At 32.5% G+C, this 19,302-nt stretch overlaps 1 protein-coding gene across 3 annotated transcripts in view; it reads left to right on the plus strand.

Annotated features, from left to right (window-relative positions):
• The window catches only part of LOC133180927 (nuclear hormone receptor HR96-like), an 83,793-nt gene that overhangs the window by 48,664 nt on the left and 15,827 nt on the right, over positions 1–19,302 (plus strand). The window contains exon 1 of one of the 3 annotated variants that reach the window (XM_061315381.1): positions 13,469–14,856. The exons of the other annotated variants lie outside the window; for them this stretch is intronic. Within the exon in view, the coding sequence (XP_061171365.1) occupies positions 14,629–14,856 (228 nt within the window). The 5' untranslated portion in view covers positions 13,469–14,628. Of the gene's footprint in view, positions 1–13,468; positions 14,857–19,302 lie in introns of those variants that run through there. 3 annotated transcript variants of the gene reach the window in all.

Consider the following 19,302-nt stretch of genomic DNA (forward strand, 5'->3'; position numbering starts at 1 on the left):
ACCCGATTTTTTAATAAACGGCGCTACCGAGGAATTTCCTACTACAAAAAGAATAACATATTCCTGGTATAAATCAAGTGTTCAAATTATTGTTTTGTTTATAAACTAATGTAAGATTTAAAAAATCTATCAGAAATATTCACTTGCCCGATCGGAAAAGTACATCAGCAGTTTCACTTGCCCAAACTGAGAATTTACTTGCCCTGGGCAATCGGACAACCGTTAATGTCGATCCTTGAGTAACTATAAAAGCCCTATCTGGACCAAACTTGCATGGATGTACTAGCATCTAGGGATGTACACTAACCAACCTGCTTTGAATGCTGGATCTGACCTAGATTTGGGAATTTTAGCCATAGTTTAACCAATTTAGCATAGATGATGTATCTAGGGATGGACTCCTCCAGACTTGCTTTGGATTCTAAATTTGACCTACATTTTCCAGATGAGTGTCACCAGGGTAATGATTTTTTTGGAGTAGCTATATAATATGACCTGTTATGATTAAACTTGCATAGATGGTGCATCTAAGGATGAAAACTTCCAGACTTGCTTTGGATGTTGGAACTGACCAAAGTTTCCTTGATTAGTAAACAGGTTAAAAGTTTTTTGAGTAGGTCTATTTTCAAGTAACTATAATTAAGTCCTGCTTATAAACCAAACCTGCATGGATCTGATGTACACTAACTTAAAAAAAAATATGTGAGATTGGCCTTACTTACAGATAACTGTGAGCTAGGTAATCTTTGATTACTTTGTTCAATATTGCCACGAGGGACAATGTATATATATTTCTAAAACATTTCTATACAGTCAAACCTCATTATCTCAAACTCACTGGGACTGAGAAAAAACTTTGAGATATCAGAGAAATTGAGATATCCAGGGTAAAATACTTAAAGAATAAGGGGTTAGGACTAGCTTCCAAATCACTTCGATATATCCATGGTATTTGACATATCAGTGTTTGAGGTACCGAAGTTCAGCTGTATTAACCAGAATAACCAGGATTCACTAAGAGACTGGCTTAAACCAAATTTAATAACAAAAGTAGGGATCTCATGAAGCACACAGTTGGGGATTAAGGGGTCCATTTAATAACATATCAAATTGAGACTTATGTGAAAGAGTAATTTAAATTGTGCCTTGGTTCCTATTTTTTATGTCATGTTGCTTACAGTGTTTTCCCTAAGAACTGGCTACCGGCCAATTGATATAAATGCCGCTTCGAAATAAAAAATATATATAATTTTAAAAAATCAAAATTAAATTGTTGTAAGGTCCACAGAGATTTGTCATCAACTTCAACCCAAAGCCTCTAACCTTTTACTTTGAAATAAAGGGAAAGCACTGTGCTTAGATTATGACTGCTTTAATTATCTTCTCCGCCCTTTAAGTTTCTAATAATTCTTCATCAGTACATGTTAAACATCAACTTGAAAGCCACTGAAGATGTAAATTTCTATAATGCATAAACAGAATTCATTGACTGTGAGCTTCTTCTAAAATTTTCATTGTGGTAGTTTTTTTTGAATAATTGTGTTGATGTTTACCATTTGATTTAGTGTTGTTTGCAAATTAATATAATTTTCTCTTATGATCACAATAAACATAACTGAGAAAGACTGGAATAATAAATATGATGCTGTTGAAAGAGAAAACCCTGCAAAAAGCTTGTTGAGTTTATCAAATTGGCTACCGTATATTTTTCAGTAATTGTTGTAGCATAATAACTGTATTAAGGTCACTGAAGCTGCCTGAGTTCAGAATGGGGTCTCTAAATTGCTGGACTATAGACTCTGTATAATAGGATTAATCTAGTTGGTTTCTGACATGTAGGAGGATTGTAGCAGATAGAGCCATGATTTACTATGGTCCCCCTCCAGTTGTTATCCTATTGATTGGTGTCTCTGGCTTATAGTTCTACAAAATCAGATGTCTCCATGTGGTAATTTACACTGCTTTGCTGCAGAACATACAGATCCTTAGTCATATCATCCACTGCAAGAGGAAGTTGATTAAAGTTATCCGATTTGGCTACCAATGAATTTGGTTCAGTTGACAAGTTAATATATATCTAAACTGTCATCTTTACTTTAATGTACTCTTGATAGACACTTATGTTATGCCACCAATTTACATTCAATTTATTATTTTAAACTTAATCAATTTTATAAATTTATATATTTATTATAATAAACATAACATAAATTTATAAAGTTGAAGAAATCTGATTTACATAGATGAAGTTACTAAGGAAATAAGAAATATACAGTTTAAACTGCCATAGCAACCCACTGTATTAAGTGACTTACTATCATATGTGACCACAAAATTCCTCCCAATGCTTTTCCCAATATATAGGACCACAATGAAAGTTCAAACTTGTAGGGAAAAAAGTCACAATCAAAAAAGTATGTAAGCATCCTTAGTTTGTGTAGATTCAATTTTGTTCAAATCATACCCTCCACTCCCTTTTAGGGGTAGGTTGGGACCACTTATGTATTTAAGATTTTCAATACTAAACTGATATTTGCTTTTTTCCTAGCCACAGTGCTCAGGTGAGTGATGTGGCCCCTGGGCCTCTTGTTATTGGTTGTTATGTCCAGGGTTGAGCTCCCAGGGTTAGTATATATACCGTAATAGGCCCCTGTTATGTATAATAATAAGATACACTAACACATGCTTGTTCTATTTATTTAATATATTAATTTAATAAAATTTACGCAAGCAAAACAGTTTAAGTATTTTTTACTGTGTATGACTGTGAGAATATCAAGCCCATCAGACTTCTTGGATTTTGATTTTCACAGATCTCACCCAACATCAAAATGCACTGCCCTCGGTCTTCGAGCACTGAGTTTTCGTGAAGACTGTTATTGATGTTATTTGATTTAATATATGTTACATTATTTACAAATGAAATATTCCTTATGCTCACTTCCGACATTTCCAGGCCAGGGGCATTGGACTCCCCAGATTTGTAAAAGACTGACAATGGGTGATCAAAATTTTTACATAGGTATATAAAGGAAAAATCTTTAAAATCCTCTCAAAAACAGCAAACCCAAGTTAAGTCATATTTGTGTTAGAGCATCCTCAGGTAATGTAGATTAAAGTTTATTCAAATCATGAACACATGGGGTAGGATCAGGCCACAATATATGATCTAAGTTTTACATACAAAATCTGCTGATGAGAAATAGAAGAGTCCTAATGACTCTGGTGAGCATTGTGGCCCATGGGCCTCTTGTTTTTATTTTTGATTAATCTTCCATTCCTCTTCATCCTTTTTAAAGTATAAAACATGACATATGCTTTTATAAAGCCCCCTCCCCCTTTTTCTTTATTTTAGCTCACCTGAGCCAAGGGCTAATGAATATTTATCCGTTGTCTGCCATTGTCCTTTGTACATTGAAGTTTTTCACAAATCCATCTCCTCCAGAACTAATGGACCAATTTTAACCAATCTAAGCACACCTTAGCACAAAGTATCCTTGGGGGATGGGGATTTTTTTTTTAAATAGAAGGCTACACCCTTTTTCAAGGGAGATAATCATGAAAATGCAAAATTAGGGTGGGGCTATAAATAAATCTCAAGAACCAATGGTCCAGAAAAGATGAAGCAATTAAAGCTTTCTGGAATAGAGTAGATTCAAATTTGTTGAAATCATATAGGACGCACAATACAATAGGATACATGCATGATACAATAGAATACAAGCACAATAGGACACAATAGAATTTTCAAGAATAAAGCTGCAGGTACTGTAGTCATATTATTGTGCATTCTCTGATAGTGCAGATTCATGTCCAATATTTTGCCCCCATGGGTAGGTTTGGGCCACAATTGTGGATCAAAGTTTTACATGGAAATGCATGTAAATAGCGAAAAGTCTTTAAAAATCTCTTATCATGAACAGCTAGCCTTGTTAATAAGCAAGCATCTTTGGGTAGTTCAGATTCTCAATTGGAAATCAAAGCTTCTTTCTATAAAATATAAAGGAATTTGAAGAAAACAAGAGTAGTGGGGGGTTAAAATGTAAAGCAATCTTCATACCCATTGATTAATTATTATATAATACAATACAAAAGACTCATTGTCAGAATATGGGCCCCTGGGGGCATAGCACACAATTCATGTTTTTTATTTTATAATTTAAAAAAAATAAATGAATAAAAAAAATAGGTATAATTTTGTATGATATAGTTGAAGAGCAGGGTACCAAGGGAGGATACAATGGAACATTTTAAATAAGCACATTATTTATATGTTGTTGTTGTTGTTGTTTTTTTTGTTTTTTTTTTTTAACAAATATCAGCTGATATAATGTAATCAAGACTGTTCCTCCTTGTAGCAGAGGCTAAGGTTCGAGAATAATTTTACAATAATATAAGTGAACCATAAAAATTAAGTCGTGCAGCTAGTACAGGTGGATGAATTTAGAAATTATATTATTGTATTACACAATACTGTAAAATGATTCCTTCATAAACCTTTAAATGTTCTAGAGTAATTTAAACTGTTAATATTAGTAAATATATAGTGAATTTTATTGGTTAAAAAAAATTATTACAATTTTATTGTCGTAAATTAAAAGAATTGTCAAATAGGTCACAGCATTTTGAGCAACAAACGTTATAGTAATTTTATCAAATTGCACAGAAGCATTTAACACCTTGATGGTATACAAGAGTTATTGCACTTTTATAGCAAAGTACAATTCATTAGGATTGGCACACACAGAAAAAGGCATTCATCAAGCTAAGAATAACACACAACATCCTAGCATCTATAATAGGTGTAATCGCCAGGCAACCTGAAGCTTTAACTTGAAGAGAACATTACTGCATCTAAATTGAATTTTTTTCCATCGTTCAGAGTAATTTTTGGTAATAAGTTACATTTCAAACTGCAGTTCCAGTAATTGAGTACTCTCTTGTGATGGTTCTAAATTGTACGGCATTCCGAAAATTTAGCTTATAGCACTTTTATTAACAATCGTTTTGTACTTCTTAAATATTCATAAAGCATTTATTTTTTATTATAGCTAGTTCATAAATTATCCCTATAGATTCAGAAGGTTGTATTTTATGACAAAAGGAAGTGAATATTGACTGAGAACTTTTTTTCTGGAAAAAAAAAATGGGTCAAGGAATGAGATGACATCAGATAGGAAAGCTCTTGCATGATCTGAAAACCTTGCATGTTCTGAAGTCATAATATAATAACTACACACCAGCAGATATAGAAAGGCTGAAAATATTTTGAAAGAAGAAAAAACTCAGATGTTATATAACCACAAGTCGGTAAAAAAAATTAAAGGTTGAGACATTCAAGATGCAGCATCAACTTGAAAAGATTTCATGTATTGTTAGTCCTTGTAATGAACTGAAAGGTCAGGGTTGTTTTGAATGTGGTCAATTTCATCAGATGTAACTATTAGGGCTGTCACAAGTACCCGAAATAACCGAGAACCGCTGTCCAAGTTGTTCGGTTCGGTTCCGGTTCCATTTTTCCGGATTTCGGTTCGGGTCTGGTTTATATATAAGAGTCTGTTCAATACAAAAAACGAAATCAGAGGAATGATGATGATAACAGTGATAAATAAACATCACAACTGAAATCTACTTCATTCCATGACAAAACACTTGTCACAGAAGTATTAGATAATTATCAAAACGAGCAGGAATGGTCAGGTTGTGGCTAATAGTAGGCCAAGTCACCGATGTCTAGACGTTCGCATGGTTAAGACTTGTTTTCAATTTAAATTTAATGTAACAAATAAAGATTTTTCAAGTTAAATTCATGAAATTAAGGTTTAAAATAGATGTAAATACCCAACCCGAAAAACCCGAAACCGAATTTACAGAACCGACCCGACCCGAAAAATTTTGGAACCGTGACAGCCCTAGTAACTATAGTGAATGCCTTCAAGGCCTACAAAGTCTACCTTTAGATTTGAAAACTGTCAAACATTGGAGTTTCAGTTTGAGTCTGTTTCTATTTAGAAACTGTAAAATGTGAAGTGGATAAATATTTCACAATAATTATGATTTATTGTCTTACAACAATATTATGGTAGTTGGGGGATATATTAATCAGAGGTGAAGGGACCATTAGATAATATTATTGAAGAAAATTATTCATTCATTTTCTTGGGTTTAATATATTGAAAGCAGTCAAGCTGGACATGCAAGTACAAAATTAATCAACTGGGTCTAAATTAATACTGAATTATTCAGGATTTTTGTTTTCTTTGTTTCTGCAAATTGCATGTTGGTAATATATTAGAAAACAATTTTATCAATATATGTTCAACTCCAATATAGATTGTGGGAGTTAATGAAAATTCCTTTTCTCACATACATATTAGCAATAAGATATACATTTGGTTATAAAAGTATCCCTTTTCTTGAGCAATAATCAGAATTTCTGCACACACAAAAATTCTTAAGTTCAATTTTGACATTCAATATTAAACAGCAAGTCTTTGTTACATTAAAATTGGAAAAAAAGATATCAATTCTTGTATATAGGTGGCTTTATCAGATATTAAGAGGTTTAACCCTTTGAAATGGTAGTGTATAGAACTGCCTCTTGGAAAAAAAAATATCTGTTGAAAAAACAGATCAATGGTGCAATTTTTGCAAATGTTGAATTGGAATCATGCGTGAGCTTTATGCAATTCATCATATAGCCTAGGGCACCAAGTAGCAAGATATATTTGTTGATTCTGGTAGAGCCAATGGAATACTTGCTGAAGTTTTATCTAACAATATGCAAAGTAAATTCATCCCTTGATAGTTAACTGAAGTTCAGAAAAAAGATATATCAGGACAATAAAACTGGGATGGATGAGACTAAACCAAGGCCTGGTGAATTCCAATTGAATAAAGAGGCTGTCTTGGTGCAGTGCTATTACAGATGAATGGGAACCAGTCATGCGTTGTTGAGAAAAACAAACTTAACTCTTTTTTTATTTCAAGAGAAAAGAGCTATTACATTAGTTGCAGCTTAAATACAGGAACTCCAAGATTGGCCTTGCCATCTTGGTCTATACACTTAAGTTAATTATGCAGAAAAAGTGAAGTGGTGCAGGATTTTTTTTATTATTGACTTGCTGCACTGATTTGCTTTCATTTTTATTCGACATACAGTGTTTGAAATGTTCCAAGCTTACTAAATAATCTGTAAAGTGATGTTAATGTCCTTTGTTTTATGTATTTATCATGGCCCCCTTGTGATTGTCTCTTACTACCATATCATACAACTGATTTTGGAATTTTCTTCCTTGACTTTCTCAGAAACTCTAGTCAAAAAGATAGTTTGGGGCAGCATGATGAGCTCTTCACTGAAATGTTATTAGGAGAATTGAAATGACAGGCTCTGCTGAGAACAAAAAGAATACAAAAGTTTTTTTTAAGCCTTGATCTACTTTGGAAATAACAAGGCAGAACAAACACAACAGGAAAACCTGCATTTACTCAATTGGATAAGATGCGTCTGAAGTGAATCTCGGCACCAAGAAGATGGCCATGTAGTCTTCCTGATTACCTCCGTCATAGGAGGCAGATCTATAAAGCTCAATTTTAACTACCAAAAATGTTTTGTGTTATCAGAATATTTAGTTTGTTGGTGGAAGAATTCCAAGATGAAAGGCAGATCATACAAATATATATATACGATACCTCTCAAAAAACAAGAATAACTCCTGTATTAAAAACAAAAATAAGAGATCACCATATACAATTTTGTTATCCGTGTTCATATATTTGTTTTGTTATTGTTGTGTGTGTAGTTTTCTTTCACCTGAGCTTGCATGAGCATCAAATGAAGTTGGTCAACTGTAATTGTTCTTTTCACATTGTTAACTTCTGTAGAACCACTTGGCCAATTTCAACTAAACTTGCCATAAAGAATCCTTGGGGATTCAAGTTTGTACAATTGGAAAACCATGCCCTTTCTCAATGGGAGATAATTGAGAAATAGTAAATAGGGTTGGGTCATTTAAAAATCATTTTAAGACTTTATTTTTAAAAAATGTGTTGCTTTGTTGTTAAGTATGGTACGTACCTTGTATGAAACATTTTGCTTGATTATGAATTTTTGAAAAGCTTTGCCAATGGCAGAATTGCACAAATTTCCACCACTTGAACATTTCCATGTTTATAATATATAGAGATAATAAGGGGGGAAAATCTGAAGAAGAACTTAAGGTCAGCATCCTCATTTAGTGTAGCCTTATATATAGTTTTGTTCAAATTTTGACTCTGAGCTATAGGATTCACCCACATTGTGTAGGGGGGTGAAAGTTTTATATAGTTATGAACAGGAAAATCTTGAAAGGATAGGCTGGTCACAGTTGGATTTGTTAATTAATGTACAAGCATCTAGAATTTTTTTTTTCAAATTGTTACCCTTTGGGCATGTTGTGTGATAGAAATTTGCAAGTACATGTACTACCATATGAAATTAAATGTGCTTATCAGTGGTTTGAACCTTGTAAAAGTCATTGCGGGTACATGAAGTTTTTTTGTGCAGGGGTTGGGTTTTCCCAACTTTTAGAATATATACCCCCACTCCGAAGGAGACGGGGATATAATGTTTTACCCTTGTGTTTCTCTCTGTCTGTCTGTGACAAAATTTGGTCACAGTTTTCTCAGCAACTACTCATTGCAAATGCTTGAAATTTTAACACAAGTACTCTTTGTTTAGGTATGCTATATAATGGGATTCATTTTTGTATGAATCCAATGTCCTGTTTATCTGTGTGTCTGTCCAAACCATACATAACGAATTTAGGTCGCAATTTTCTCAGCAACTACAGATCACAAATGCTTAGAAGTTTAACACAGTCTTCGTTTAGGCATGCCATATTGAGGGATCCATTTTTGTACGAATCCCATGTCAACTTCCTGTTTATCCATGCGTCTGTCCCTACCATATGTAACAAATTTTGGTTGCAGTGTTCTCAGCAACTATTCATTGCAGGTGCTTTAAATTTTAACACACTCTTGGTTTAGGCATACCATATGGTGGGATTCATTTTTGTACGAATCCAATGTCAACTTTCTTTTTATCTGTGCGTCTGTCTGTACCATACATAACAAATTTTGATCACAGTTTTCTCAGCAACTACTCATTGCAGATGCTTGAAATTTTAGCACACTCTTTGTTTAGTCATGCCATATGAATCTGATGTCAACTTCCTGTTTATCCCAGTGTTTGTCCATAACTGAACTTGTGTATTCCCATCAGAATTTTTAGTGAGCATTGGCTCACAGACTTCGTGTTTATATCAATTAGCAATGACTTTGTATCCACCCAAACATGAAGTATTAATGATTTTTAATTTTAATTCTGCATGCATTTTGAAATAAAGAATGCCTATGTCTTCTTATTCTATCTATAGTCTTTGTTCTTTATGACCAGTTTGTCCTTGGTGAACTGGCCACCATGAGTATATTAAGTGCCTTTGTGATCACTTGTTAAAGATCAGTGAATAGTTCTGTCTCCAGCAGTGTGTTAGCATTATACATAAAGAGAAGTTTTGATAATTTTTTTAAAGATGAAATGAGTTGAATGTATGGGAAAGTTAATAAGCTGATAATTATATAGGTATACAATATTTTTGAAATAATCAGATATATCTAAGATTGATTAATTTTGTAAAATAATATCAGAGAGAAAATCCAAGTCTCTAATTTGTACCTTATATCCACACAGTCAATAGGTCAGTGCCATTTCTATACTTATGACAATACATAATGCTCTGTGCTTCCCTGCGGAGGTAATTTCAATCTGTGTGATATAGATATAATACTGAAATATGATACGAAGTCACAGTTGTAGTGAACCGAGGGATCAGCTAAAAATATGTGGAATGGTGATCCGGTCTAGTCTATACTTTCATCAGATGGTGTTCAAGTGGTTTTTTTTTTTTTTTGGTGTCATGCAAAACAGGATAGGCACAGGTTATTTTTAATAACATTTATATCTGATAGGAATTGCACCAGATATGCACACATCTTTACTTCTGTTGTGATTTGCATGTACTACAAGTCACTACAGTTTATATTAATTTTAATTTATTCCAGTATAAAGGTACATGGCCTCATGAGATAAAAATGTATATGCAAATATAATTCACAAATTCTGCTTGATTATGACTATTTGAATGCTTGTCAAGTGTGAAGAAATTTATAATTTGCATAAAAAAAAGGACAAATTACAAAAGCTTATTCAGTAATTTTACATATCTCATGAATATGTATGTTCAGAATCCTGAAAGTACACACCCAACATCTTTCAATAAGATAGGAATTTTTTACTGCTATAGAGAAATTGTTCATTATTTCTCTTGTTTAAGCTCCTGAACTTTCTCTCTGGGTATTTCATTCCTCAAGACATATACCAACTTGTTTGCAATAGAATTTGTTAGTGTACTTATAGACAGACAAATAATAGGGTTGCATAATTAGTAAAATTAACGGTTTGGTTTTCAAAATATTTGGATTTTGTACCTGTCAATGCAGCAACATTTGAGTTCCTTTATAATGATTTTATATGTACAAGCTGTGATAGAATTAAGAAATGATGAACAGTCTTTTTTTTTGTTCCAAATTTTTTTTTCTCTTTTTTTTGTTTCGTAGTTTTAGAACACATTGATCAATTTCAGTGGAGAAAAATATTCATCTGGTGTGATACAATTTGTTGCAGAAGCCAAGAGATTCTTTTTGATAAAGTAATGAATTAACATCTTTTTTCACTTTATCAGATTTTTCTAGTGTGTGCAGGTGCATTTAATCTAAAATTGTAATGCCTTTATCCTGAAGATTCCAACTTGCCATGCATGATATGCCTCTAAATAGAGATCAAAAAAAAAATTCTTTGAATATCAGGTCAATAAAATTACATAGAACTTTATAGGTCAACACCTGATCTCAGCAAGTACCAATGTGGGTTTTGTTTTTCAATGTTATTAACCTTTTTATAGAATTATCAACATCTTACTCTTTCTCTTTTCATATGTTTATAACCTCTTTGCTAGTTGCAAGTGGGTTAATTCATCTTTTGTTTTTTGTTGTTTTTTATTTTTATTTACATATTTCATATTACACATATATTACATGGCAGAGGCAGAGGGCGACATAACACTCCAGGGCTTTCCTGTTACCGAGGGGCAAATATTCTGGTATTGTTGCCCGAGAAGTCATGTAATATATGGTATATAACATTTTTAAAAAACCAAAATCGGACATATTTATTGACGACTATATACATGTATGGACCTGTGTAAATATCTAGAAAAAAACATGCAAATCATCATAGCTGATTGGTGGATTCTAATAGTTTCGATAATAATGCTAAGGAATATTAACACTATTGTTGTTAAAATGATAACGGGGGTATGAAGGCCGATTTCTCTTCCTTTATAAATAATTCCGAAATATTCCGTCTTGTTTCATTGCAGATTGTTTTCAGCACGCTGACATTTGTGTTTATAATTTTTGTTGTATTTACGGAATTTTCTCCCCAATCAAACTATCTAGTTCCTCTGAATTTAAATGAACATAAAAAAAACGCAGACATACTGCCTCTGTGAATTTCGAACCCGACTCAATCAATATGCAGAATGACTGCACGCGAGGGAATATAACGGTGTTCGGGAGGGCAATATAACTGTTTCCGGTGTAATATAACTATATCCGGCGTGATTCAGCAGTTTTTCAGGGCATATGGATAAAAATATCATATTTGTGATATAATGGGAAAATTTCTTCAAAAATGTTATATAATGTATATATTCTTGGTGAATTTTATTTCAGTTGTGTTTCTATGTACTGACAATGAATATTGTAATATATTAATATCATGGTAAATATGCTATAACCTTACTTACAGAAATACAATTTTATGATGTTATTAGAATAATATGTGAAAAGAATGACATTTATTTCAATTTAAATATATTCTGTTTTTCCCTGTTCATACCTTGATTGGCAACATGAATATTAAATTAAATTAAAAATGTAAGATTTGTGCATTACATTTGATTTTAGTAACTTAAAGGAAATGGTCAAGGGCAACAACTCTGGCAATCATGTCTCTTGTGTGAATTTCCATTAAAGTTAAATTACTATATGAAGAAAAATAACATACATTAATTGATCAATAGTTATATTAAATACGTAAGTGCAGGGCATGAACAAGAAATATATATCATATTGTAAATATGTACATTTTTAGAAAACTTGAAGTACATGTACATGCATGTAGTTTCATCAAATATCGAGCTAGGAGCGAGCTTTGTGAAGTAAATTCAGTAGTCTATTAAATGTGTAAGATCAGAGAATTTTAACTGAAATTTGTACGTTCATCACACAAAATTTTGCGTGAAACCTTCCCAAATTTTTTTTAATAATACGTGCAATTCCATACAATAATGGCGAATATAAGAAGCGCATAGTTATTTCTTGCAGAGAGCTTAAAAGTAATAGAAAATAATTTCATATACTTAAGAAAAACCTTGTAAAATATTAGCCTACACTATTTAGACTCTGTTACAGAGGTGCAACAAACATATGACGTTATTTGACTACAGAATGAAGACTGTTTCTCATGTAGTTTGAAGTTTGAAGAGGCAGGTCAGAGTTAAAAGTGTAAGCTATGTAAAAGTTTTTGATGGCAGTATACAACGGTCATTCTGTAAAACATATTAAATGAATTTATATACTTGCATATCAAGGATGGGGAGAAAATGATACTTGTGAATGGTCTTGTCTGTCCATAATGGCACAAAGAAAATATTATTTCAGTTGGGTATTGAAAAAAATGACATGTATTGCAGTTAAAGTAAAATTATGAAAAGAGACCTAGAACTGTGCATAGAATAAATTATAATAACATTAATGGAAGGTTTTTTTTTCTCTCTCTAACGAAGTGAAATGTCAAATGGAATAAATATATTCATTAAAAATAAAAGCATTTGAGCATGCATAAAGTGTTGTTAATTTACTATAAATTAGGGTTTTATTAATGAGAATGTAACCATGAAATTTACAATGAGCAGTTTACGAAGACAAGCTGTGATGGAGTGACCCTATAAATTTCTCTCTGGATGACAAGAGTCTCATCTACTTCTCGAGTTAAAAGCATGGTTATGACATATTATTTTAAAAAAAAATTACAAGTTATGGAAATCTGTCTTTTTAAAGTTAAAAATACATTTGGTTATGTGAAATTACATTGCTGAATTAAACAAATTTCCTGGGAGACAATACGAAGTAGGGTGCTTTTTTAAAGAATTGGTAGAAAAAAATCAATTTTCTATTGTCTATCGACTTTCCATTCATGTACAGTTGGCCTATGGAGCTGGAAATTATGTCACTGTAATATGAAAAGAGCAGGGTTATGGAATGTTTTAAAATTGCTTTCTGATGACGTGAAGAACACGTGTTCGTAAAGGTTCACCAGTTGGAAACTTATTTGTTTCCTAACCGTGATTTTATACATACTCCCATATCTCCTTACCTGACTTTACTGTGTGTGCTCAGTGAACTGTTAAAGCCTGGACTAATTTAACATACTGTTCTGTTTTTTGATTGAAATCGAGCAGGGACTAAGCTGTACAGACGTCTTTTGTTTTCTTATTAGAAAAATTTGGAAGTGTGTGCTGTTTTTCTGTAGATTTTCATTCTCTGAACTCTTACATTTATGAGCGGTTGATCGGCATTTAAAAAGTCATTTGAGTGGCATAAACACTGGTGGTTGTCGAGGCATATTTGTGGATTTAAATAATCACCAAAATATTGATGGCTTTTTTAATTGCTGTGCTGGTTGGGTGATAGAGACAGTGGTGTTTCCCGTTCGCCTCAGATGACCTTGTGCTGGGATTACATATAGATAGTGGGTCTCTATAAGCGGGGCAGAGATAACCAGACTTGAGTTGAAATTTGAACATCTGACACCATAATACCAGTACAGCGCAGTGAACTGACTTAGTTTTACCCAGCAAGACAGGATATTACATATCAAGAGTTTTCCGTGGAATATTACATACCACTGACGTAGTGTTGTACAATTCTGAATGTTACCTTCACACACTGGAGTCTGATTGTGGCGTGTAGAAATTACTGTAAACATACCCAGGGGTCAATAGTTTCACTGGTATTGGACATGAGGTCATCTGCCTGGCTGTTTCAACAATAGATAAATATTCTCTACCTGATATGGAGTGTGCATAATTTACTTGAAACTCAGGAGAATTGATGTAAATGGCTTGAAGAAGGATAGATATTAATATAAGGTTTTAGATCTTCCCACCTCATATTTGACACTAAGTGTTTATGACACACGTTGGATCATAGATCCAAGGAATGCAGTAACTGTGCCAGTGTTTTGTAGGAAAAAAAGAGTGTGCCAGTAGCATATGTAGTGTTGTTCAATGATCTAATCATTTCAGTGTTGTTGTTTGTGTAATTCAATTGAAAGTGCTTTGTCTGGGAAATATTTACCAGCTCAAGGATAAGAAACAAAATCTTCTTCACTCAAGGGACGTAAACCTTTGATTTCGATTTATGTGATGCCATTAGTATAGTTTCATTTTTAGTAAAGAAGGAATCATGAATAGCATTATTTACGACGATTTCCAAGATTGGCTATATAATCCCCATCCAGTGAGTACAGTTCATCAGGGGGGTTTTCCACCCGTGGTCAGTAATACCCCCCTGATATCTCCTCCCCATCAACACCCCGCACAACAGCAGCAGCAAAGAGAAAGTATGGACACTAGTGAACCCATGCAAGTCTCCACTACGGGAGATACCTACATGGACTGTGATTCATCTGAGGTGGGTAATATCAGGTCAAAATTGTCCTAAATAGGTCACTAAGGAAGATTTATAGATCAAGATAATATTCTCCTATTACATAACAATTCCACCATTGTGTCCCCATCATTTTTAGTGGATTAATTGCCATGAGCTAGCGAATATCATATGGGTTTTTTTTTTCTTTTTAGTGGATTGGAGATATTAAGCTAGTATTATAAAATATGGTGTTTCTGTCTTGTACTGATAAAGGATTAAAATTGATAGTTTAGGAGGAGAATCCGTAATCTTTAATTGCCCCCCAGTTCTTTGCAAAAATCTTAAGTGTATAAATTAGGTAAACAGTAAATAAATAGACCTTGTTTAATCATTTGTTATTTTTTACTTCTGAAATGGATTTGATTATGGAATATTTTAGAAGACATGTGTAGCTTCAATTTCCAGAATGCCCTATAGAAATACTGAATACAAATAAATGAAGATTGGTAAACAGTAAATCAACAAAAATCTGTTTAATCATTTGTTATTTCTACCTCTTAAATTTATTTGATTATGGAATATTTTTGAAGATATTTATACTTTCAGTTTCTAAAACACCCTTTGAAAATATTTAAATAAAAACATAAAAAAAGAGAACAAAATTGTATAATTTTTTAAATGCTTAGAGAATATTTAGGTTTATTTGTTTTTCTTTTAAGCTGGTATTTAATATATTTTTTCCATTAAGGATTAAACAAAGATTAGTGTCAGTTACATCTGTGTACATGTATTTTGAAAGAAAATTTTCATTGGAGGAAAAACATCATATAAATATAAAAAGAATCGTAAATAGATTGGACATCCTCTATCTGAATTGTAGTTATCTTGATGTTGACTTGAAGTAATGCGTACTTGTAAATGCTTTGCCTAGATCCAAATTTCTACCCATTATTAAACAAGGTCATCACCATACCTCCTCTCATTATACTTTCACCTATAACCCCTGTTTTTTTAGTACTCATCATTGATAACTAAGTGTACATGCAGGCCCATGCAAGTTGAGTTGTAAACAATGTGAACAATATGTGCAACTGTACTCAATATTAACATTGTTCATAAACACTTCAAACTGGTTAATAAAAAAAACCTCAAACACCAAGACATATTTTTACATAGAGTATTGATTTTTCATTATCTGGTGTTTGTGCATTGACTAAGGCACATTGACATATTAAAATGGGTCAGTTTGGAAGTGAATTATATAACTATAGTTGTTAATACTTCCAGAAGTGCTGTATAGCTGTCCTTATTGTTTTTTTTTTGGGGGGGGGGGGGTCTTTATAAAATTTTGTATTACTAAATCAATTTCAGCTGGGTTTGTGTCTTTGAAAAAAATTGGCAGTGTTTTTTCCCCTCATAATGAGAAAATTCATTCAGTTATAAACCTGTTGGCTTAATTCACCTTTCATCATTTCAAAGCTATATATTTATTGACTGGTATTCTGTTATTAATCTAGCAATAATTGTTGTGAGAGTCAAATGACACATTGTCAGTGTCTCCATCAAAAATCTCTTTGAAATGATAATTTAGAGAGAACAGGCTTTTCAAGAGAGCAAAAAAAATATGTGGTGGTTTGTAATTATTGATTTATTTAAAACATGTTTATGCTGTTAAGGAAATATGAACAGACATTGCTTATCTACCAAAAAAAGCAAACAAATAGAAGTCACATCTCTAGGAGCTGTTGGTCATTAATATTATAACTCAATTAGTATTTTACACAAAATAATTAAAAGTGCCTGTATGAGGGTTTTAAAAAAAATTGTGGACTTGCTTCATAAAATTAAAACTAGCTGCTAAAGGTACTTCAATGAAGTTTCACCCATTTAAGTAACATCATCTTTTCTGCTCAAAATAAACTGTAAGAAATACAGTTTAACTTTGAATGTTTTTGTGGTATGACCATGTGACACAACCTGAAAATACAACTTCATGGAGAGGAGATTCACATGTTTGTTGATTCGTGGTCTAGGTGTCCATGCAAATTGTCAGTCGCATTGAAAAGTGAAGTAGAAATTGAACTCCCACGAGTGGATTAAGCTGCCAAAGTCAAGTGAGGATCTTTTATATTTTGTATAGTAGATCCATTTATAATATTGTGTCTTAAAATCAGTTGTCATGAAGAGGGAACAGACATTGAGAAGTAGTGACATTGAACACTAAAACTCAACAGTGACAGTGCTTGTTGATCTTTTGATGTTTTCTGTATTTAATGATAATTAGAAAATTATTAGTGTTGTTTTCAAGCTAAAGTTTTCATCACTTCTAACACTTTGTTGTTTTGTGTTTGGCTTATATAAGTTTTGGAAATTTAACATAGCCATCATAGTATTCATTTTATCACCTCAGTCCACAAATTTTTTTGAGATAGCCCAGGCTTATATGTCAATTTTTGTGATCATGGTTAAGTTATTATTTAGATGTCCCAAATAATACTACCTATTTTACTATGAAATATTGATAACAATGTGAACTAATATGCCTTTAAGATTTTAAAGCCTGATATCCACACTCCAAGTTAAGTAAGTTCAAAAAACATTACATGTTTATCAATTAATCAACATATATTTTTTTTTAGAAAAAATTTTGGAGGTCATCAAAACAAAAATGAGCCACCTTTTCCTATTGTTTCAAATTTACATGTTAATTTTTCATGAATTTAAAAGATATACATGAAGAGCTGGACTTTAATTAACTAATTATGTGAGATGTTGAAACCACAATAATATTGTACAGTAATATATCAAAGAAAATTTGATATAACAGCATGCCTTTTGTATTTTGGATAGATGACAGCTCATAGAATAAAAAGTTAATGTGGAAATGTGAGCGATACAAACAAATTGATCTGATTTTTAATGTGGTGCGGTTTCCTATACACAAAGACATGTATTTTACACACTCTCTGTGAGTCAGGGTAACCAATTGCAAAATAAAGACAATATATATAAGTCTACAGTGCATGATCTTTTTTTAAAATGAAGAATACTATGCTCAGTATTATGGCATTAATGACCCAGTTATAGTGAATGCTGCATCAGTTTTATTTGAGTCAAGTGCTTCATCTACAGTATAGCGCAATTAAACAAGTTTTGTACAGTCGGGATATGAGTGTATGTAGTGATGTAAACATGGATGCATATTTAACATGCACAAATACATACAGATGTGTGTGCATGTATAAAAACAATACCCTGTGTATATTAATGGATGAAAGCTCAACTATGTAAGAATTCCATACAAAACACACACACATGTTTTTGTGTATTTTGAGAAATCAACATGCTGTTCAGTTTAGATCCCATCGTTGATATCATTTTGATCCATGTGTCTTTATTCAATTTGCATATTTAAATTTAAAATCACGAAAATGCCTAAAGCTAGTTTGAAACAACAAAAATTGAGGTTGTGTGTCAACCATAACATTTTAAATTGGGTCAGGATGACAGTAAATGCCGAAAAATTGTCAATATATATATATATATTATGTTAATAAGGCAGAAAAATATTTTGTTCCCATTACTGAGTATGTGAACCATAAGCACATCTCTATATCCAGTCACAATAACTGTAGGCTACATGTATATCTGTGTTAAGTGAATTCACTATCTTATGGTATCTTTGTTACAACAGGTGAAAGATTGTAAAATACTGTTCATCCCTGTACGTTGTACTTTATCTTACACATATATGCATTTTGTGTCTGAAGGATATCTGGACTTATTAAAATTATCTAAGATTTCTGTCAAATTATAATAGATATATGTATTTATGATAATTCACCTGAAAAGATCAATTTTATATGTGCAGTCAGATTTAGACTCTCTGATTCAGGACTTATATTTATTCCCTGCCACAAACCAAGTTTGGGGGGTAATTAGGAATCACCGTGTCTGTCTGTTCATGCAATCTTATCTTGTCTATAACTTTGTAGTGGAGACACATTGGAAGCTCATACTTTGTATAGAGATTGCTAATGACCTAAAGGGTGCATCTCGACACAAGGTTATTAAGACAAGTTAAAGGTTACTGGCAGAAAAAGTATAAAATTCTTAACCAAGATATAACTTTGTAGTGGAGAATCATTAGAAGCTCATTCTTGGTACAAATATTGCTTGAGATTTTGTCATGACCTTGACACAAGGTCATTCTGGCGAGTTCAAGATCACTCTCAGAAAAGGTATAAAATTCTTGTCTGGACTATAACTTTGTAATGGAGAAACATTGGAAGCTCATACTTGGTTCAGAGATTGTCTATCATGAGAGAGTGTGTCATCACCTTGACACAAGGTCATTCCAGCAGGTTCAAGGTCACATATAAAATCTAAAAAATTCTTTTTTAGGCTATAACTTTGTAATTGGGAATCATTGGAAGCCCATATGTGGCAAACAATTGTTTATGACCTGAGATTATGTAACGAATTTGA

The sequence above is a fragment of the Saccostrea echinata genome, unplaced genomic scaffold (genome assembly GCF_033153115.1).
Source record: "Saccostrea echinata isolate AGI-Se365-2 ecotype Australia unplaced genomic scaffold, CSIRO_AGI_Sech_v1 ptg000008l, whole genome shotgun sequence".
NCBI lineage: Eukaryota > Metazoa > Mollusca > Bivalvia > Ostreida > Ostreidae > Saccostrea > Saccostrea echinata.